At 40.2% G+C, this 5,000-nt stretch overlaps 1 protein-coding gene across 2 annotated transcripts in view; it reads left to right on the top strand.

Moving 5' to 3' along the window:
• LOC138057763 (uncharacterized) overlaps positions 1 to 4,455 on the top strand; it is an 8,216-nt gene extending 3,761 nt beyond the window's left edge. For both annotated transcript variants that reach the window (XM_068903698.1, XM_068903697.1), the window contains 2 exons: positions 35 to 1,275; positions 2,105 to 4,455. In XM_068903698.1, the coding sequence (XP_068759799.1) occupies positions 35 to 1,275; positions 2,105 to 3,380 (2,517 nt within the window). In that variant the 3' untranslated portion in view covers positions 3,381 to 4,455. The remainder of the gene's footprint in view (positions 1 to 34; positions 1,276 to 2,104) is intronic.
• The last annotated feature ends 545 nt before the right edge of the window (positions 4,456 to 5,000 follow it).

The raw sequence follows: 5,000 nt of genomic DNA, 5'->3' as shown, positions 1-5,000 counted from the left end.
AATACAACTTAATTCAATTTCTTCCTCTTCTCAGATGGATATCACAGCAGTTCTTAGTGCAAACGATGATGCTCTCAAAGAGTTGGGTCTCATAACTGCAGGCGACAGATTAAGCCTTCGCGGCTTTTGTAGCACTGCTGAAGACGTGCAAAAGAACACAGAAAAGGAATCCAAAAGGAGAAGACTATTGGAGGCCTTTTTATCTTCTAGGAAAGATCGATCTAAGAAGCTTATGACTTCTTCTGTTAACAAAGAGCAAAAGAAAAAAATTGGAAAGGAAAAACAGAAGACCAAACGAATACAGGTTGGGTGGAAGCATTTCCGTGAGGAGGCAGAGGATCATGTCCTTGTACCTCTGTCAAAGGGAGGTGGCAGCAGGTATGCTACTCTACCAATTTCGAGTAATAGAATGGAAATTATGAAACTTTGTCAATCAATCTTTTTCCCTAATGGAAAATCTCATTATGGAGAAGCTTCCGAGATGGACTTTGCCATTGGCAATTTTCACAATGAACGAGTAGGTGTTACACTGGAAGTGAATGGGACAGAAGTACCTTTCAATATTGGAAATTATATGGAGGCGTTTAAGCTTAAGGATGTCAGGCTATACTTGTTATCCAAAAAAGTGGCAAGTAGCAGTGAAGAAAGTGATGATGGTCTACCACCGATGCTAACAGTTTGTGACTCCCCTATTTCTGAAATGGCATGTGCAGCTGGTATTACAATGGGGGACAAACATAATGAGAGCCAAGGTCTTATGGGTACATCAGAGGAGAGGTGCTCACTAAAGAGGGAGCAAGATAGAGAATATGAACTTTCACTGGAAGAAGACAGGCAAAAGAGACTTTCTCTGGAAAGGGCAAACACTGAGGCTGAACAAAAGAAGAGAGTTCAGGAAGCTAGAGCTGCAAGAGTTGTAGCAGAACCAGAAGCAGATTTCGTCACTGTGAGAGTTCGACACCTCACAATGGGAGTATGCTCTCGACGTTTTCCAACCAATAGCCTCATGACAGCAGTATATGACTGGGTTGGATCTTTGACACCTGACGTAGTGAGTTTTGCACTTTGTGACCCCTTAGGCACTCCTCTTGCTCCAAGTAGAAAGGTGGAAGATAGGTGTACGATACTTATGGCTAATGTTCCACATACACCATCATTGTCTGAGTCAGATGAGGAAATTCAATTCCAGGGATTCGGGGAAGCGCCTGGTGTTATTGACAGGACACTCCCAGACTGTGAAACAAACAAGATGGGAACAGAAAGAGACACTGATGTGTAAGTAACCAAAAATTTCTCTTCAGTTCTGCAAATCATGTGCGTTCAATAGAAGTAATGTAGTGCAACTAAAATTTTAATGCGACTTCTAATAATAATCTTTCATTTAATTTTCAAATGTACATTATTCAGAACCAGTTGCCTACTTGTTGGGGAGAGGGCAAATCAAATGAAATGACCATGTGAGAGAAAAAAGGATTTGGAATTTCTCCTCGGAAAATTCTCTGGGAACAGATTAGAGAACAAACAAATTTAACTTAGTAAACAAGTATAATCTTTGATGCCCGGGCGCATTGGAGCAAGGCAAGCGCTTTCAACAGAGCGTTTTCACTCACGTGACGAGCAGCCATATTGGATTACTGAAACAAAAGAAAGTATTTGCATAAAAATAGAGTTCATTTCCCTGGGGATGAGTTTGCAACACCATCATGGCCGCCATTTCTTTGTTTTGGAACACCATCATGGCCGCCGTGACGTCACATGAAAACGCTCAATATATCAGTGACATACTCCTATTTTAACAATTATTGTATTATCATTACACCATCTTCTCAAGTACAAGGGTAACAATTTATTGAAGTTTAGGATAAGAAAATTTTGGAATTTAGTTTAAAGTACTTAATATAAGTAATTACCACATCAACAATGCCGTAGAAACAAAGAACTGTATTGTACCAATCTGCCAAATCCGTAAATATTATGTCTTTTTTACCATACTTATCGGAAGTGGTTTACTTGTTTACAGTAATGCAAAAGTAATGATGTATGGTGTTCGAGAAAATTCCATTGATTTCATAATAAAGGAAATGTTTAACTTGTATTTCTTCAGGGAAATGAGTGCTATGCAGTTAGACAACAAGTACGCTTCCATTCTTGAGGGTATGCCTGGGACAAGTGGGGAGAAATGGTTCTCTGACAGTGAAGAAGAGAATTCCAGTGCTGAAACACATGATGACGATTATGTACCACCTGACACGTCTTCTGTAACGAAACCAGCTTGTGAGATACTGAATGAATTAGCAGGAAAGATAAATGTTGATTCCTTGGCAAAATTTAACATTGCCCGTAATTTTATTTGGGAAGGAACCAAACGAGCAGTGTCCCGCAAAGCATTCTCACCAGCTAACAAGATATCTGTCAAGTTTACCGATGATGCTGGAACCAGTGAAGGCGCCATTGACTGGGGTGGCCCCATGAGAGAGTTCTTCACATTGGTTCTTCAATACATCCATGACTCTCACCTTCTATGTGGTCCAGAGAATAGCAGATTCCTATCATACAATGTAAAATGTTTAGAAGATAATGACTATTTCGTTGCAGGACTTATGGTGGCAATGTCACTTGTCCATGGAGGACCTGCTCCCCATTTCCTTTCCCCTATCATGTTTCGTGCCCTTATCAGTGATCAACCTGTAACAGTGTCATTGCAAGATGTGTACGATCATGAGTTGAGGTCTTCGCTCGAATCTCTCCAGGAGTCAGAAACCGTAGAGAAGGCGAAGAGATGTGTCTTGCAAGACAACTTATCAACTGTACTGGACCTGGCTGGAACTTTAGCAATGCCATTGCAAACACTTGATGATGTCAAGAGAATGGTTGCAACAACGGCACAGTGGTTCGTTCTTGGGCGATGTAAACCAGCCCTTGAAGTCTTCCGGGAAGGCCTTTCTGCCCTTGGAGTGTTGAGAGCAGCGAAGGAACATCCCGATAGTTTTAGGCCATTGTTTTGTGACCTACCTGAAAAGCTTACAGCAGAAAGAATGGAGAAATTGTTTCAGGCAAAGACCAGCCCGCCTGGTTCCTCAAAGGCAGTGACTGAGAGCCTTGTTTTATCCAGATGGAGCGATTACCTCCAGGATGTAGAAGACGAAGAGACTGGCATCACCTTGAGTGACATTTTGTTCTTCACCACTGGCTGCAGAGTGTTACCACAACGTGAGATCCCTGTCACCGTTGAGTTTTTACATGAACTACCTTCAAGGTTTCCAACAGCAAACACATGTTCAAGCATTCTCCGACTTCCAGTCGTACACCAGGCTTATGAGAGCTTCAAAGCTGATCTGACTTTCGGAATATTAAATGCCCGAGGTTTTGGCACTGCTTGAAATACGGTGTTATGACAGTAGCTTTGCAGCTCTTCTGTAATTTGCGTTTAATAGTTTAATTTGTTGTTTTCAGTTTGAGATGTAAATAACCCGCACTCAGCTAGCTAGTTCACTTCAGTTTTTACGGGATTGTCATGTTTATTATTATTAACATCATAGCCCGCTTTACACTAGCAAAAAAGACTGGCACGGCACTCCGAAATCTTGATAGCGTACCTTTGTTTTTCGTGCACGGCACGGTCAATTTTCGTGTGTAAAAAGAACAAACAGAAGGCATATTAGGCACCCTGTGCCACAAATTATAGGGGCAGCGAGCACATCTCAGGAGGTGTTGCTCGGCACTCCAAATATCGGTACCGTGCCGCTATTTTGGAGCGCTATGCCAATTTTGAGCGTGTGTAAAAGGGGTTTATGACATTTACGTAACGATGAAATGATGGCCCACAAATTTCTGTACGAGGTTACTGTTTTTTTTTTACATGTGCTTGCATCCCGATTCGCCACCATTCAAGGTGGTGTTTGTTGTGAATCAGAACACAGCAAGTCTTACAGGTTTAATTGATGTTAGGTTGTTAAAGTTTCGTGTTTCGTTGGCATCATTTTGTTCTATGATGTCTGTTTACTTTGTTGCCTTAAACAATGAGATAGCCTGACAGTGTTCAGTGGCTGGATCTCCCTTACCTGCAGCATTTTTTTGGTTTTGTTTTGTGTAATGAATTATGTCCGAGGGCAACAAATGTAGTTTAAGTCTGTATTCTCTTTATTGCATCAAAGCTCCTTTGACAAAGCAATATGAAGCATGGATCGTTTGAGAAAAGGAAGGTGAATAAAGCGGAATAAAGCGTTTGAGATGTAATATATCAACAACGAGTGCGCGTGTTTCATTATAGGTTCCGAACACCGAACTGTCAGTGTTTGGAACCTATGATGAAACACGAAGCACGAGTTTTTGATATGGCTTCTCAAACAAAGTTGCATGTGCATTTATTAATTCTGCTTCCTTTGCTAATTGTAATGTAATCATTGTTGTAAACAGTGGAAAATCAGTTATTAAAAACTCTGTTCTTTGGTTTAATTTCTTTTGTTTTGATGCGTAAATCTTGATATCCAAAGAGGAATGTGATGAAAACTACGTATGGTTTTGGATACGATATCCAAATCACGTATGGTTTTTATCTAGGTTTTAATTGGGTTTCAAAAGTCGTGCACGTGAATTTATCCACTTTTGATAGGCTTTTGAGCGCATGAATTATTAATGAGTTTGAGAAGTGGAAGGTAAATGAAGTTGACGTTAATTTGCTGATAATCTTAATGTCAATATCACAGTAATCTGTTCATATCAGTATCTGTTGTGACTTATTAACCATGAGGCAAAACAGAACATGCATAACACTAAAACCAACGATATTGTGAACAATACCTCAGGTTCAATAATGATGCAATTTGCAGAGTAAAATATAATGATTAATTGTGGCAACGGTTTTTAGGGTCAATTAAAACATGAGAATATTCTGTTATCCAGATTCTTCAAAACTGAATTTGCAATGCCCAGTATTGCGTGTTGGAAAATATCTCTCGAAAATCATATTGCACTCGATAAAGGAGTTCTCTTTACCAAGT

The sequence above is a fragment of the Montipora capricornis genome, chromosome 7 (assembly GCF_036669925.1).
Source record: "Montipora capricornis isolate CH-2021 chromosome 7, ASM3666992v2, whole genome shotgun sequence".
In the NCBI taxonomy this organism is placed as follows: domain Eukaryota; kingdom Metazoa; phylum Cnidaria; class Anthozoa; order Scleractinia; family Acroporidae; genus Montipora; species Montipora capricornis.
This window is presented reverse-complemented; position numbering and strand designations above follow the sequence as displayed.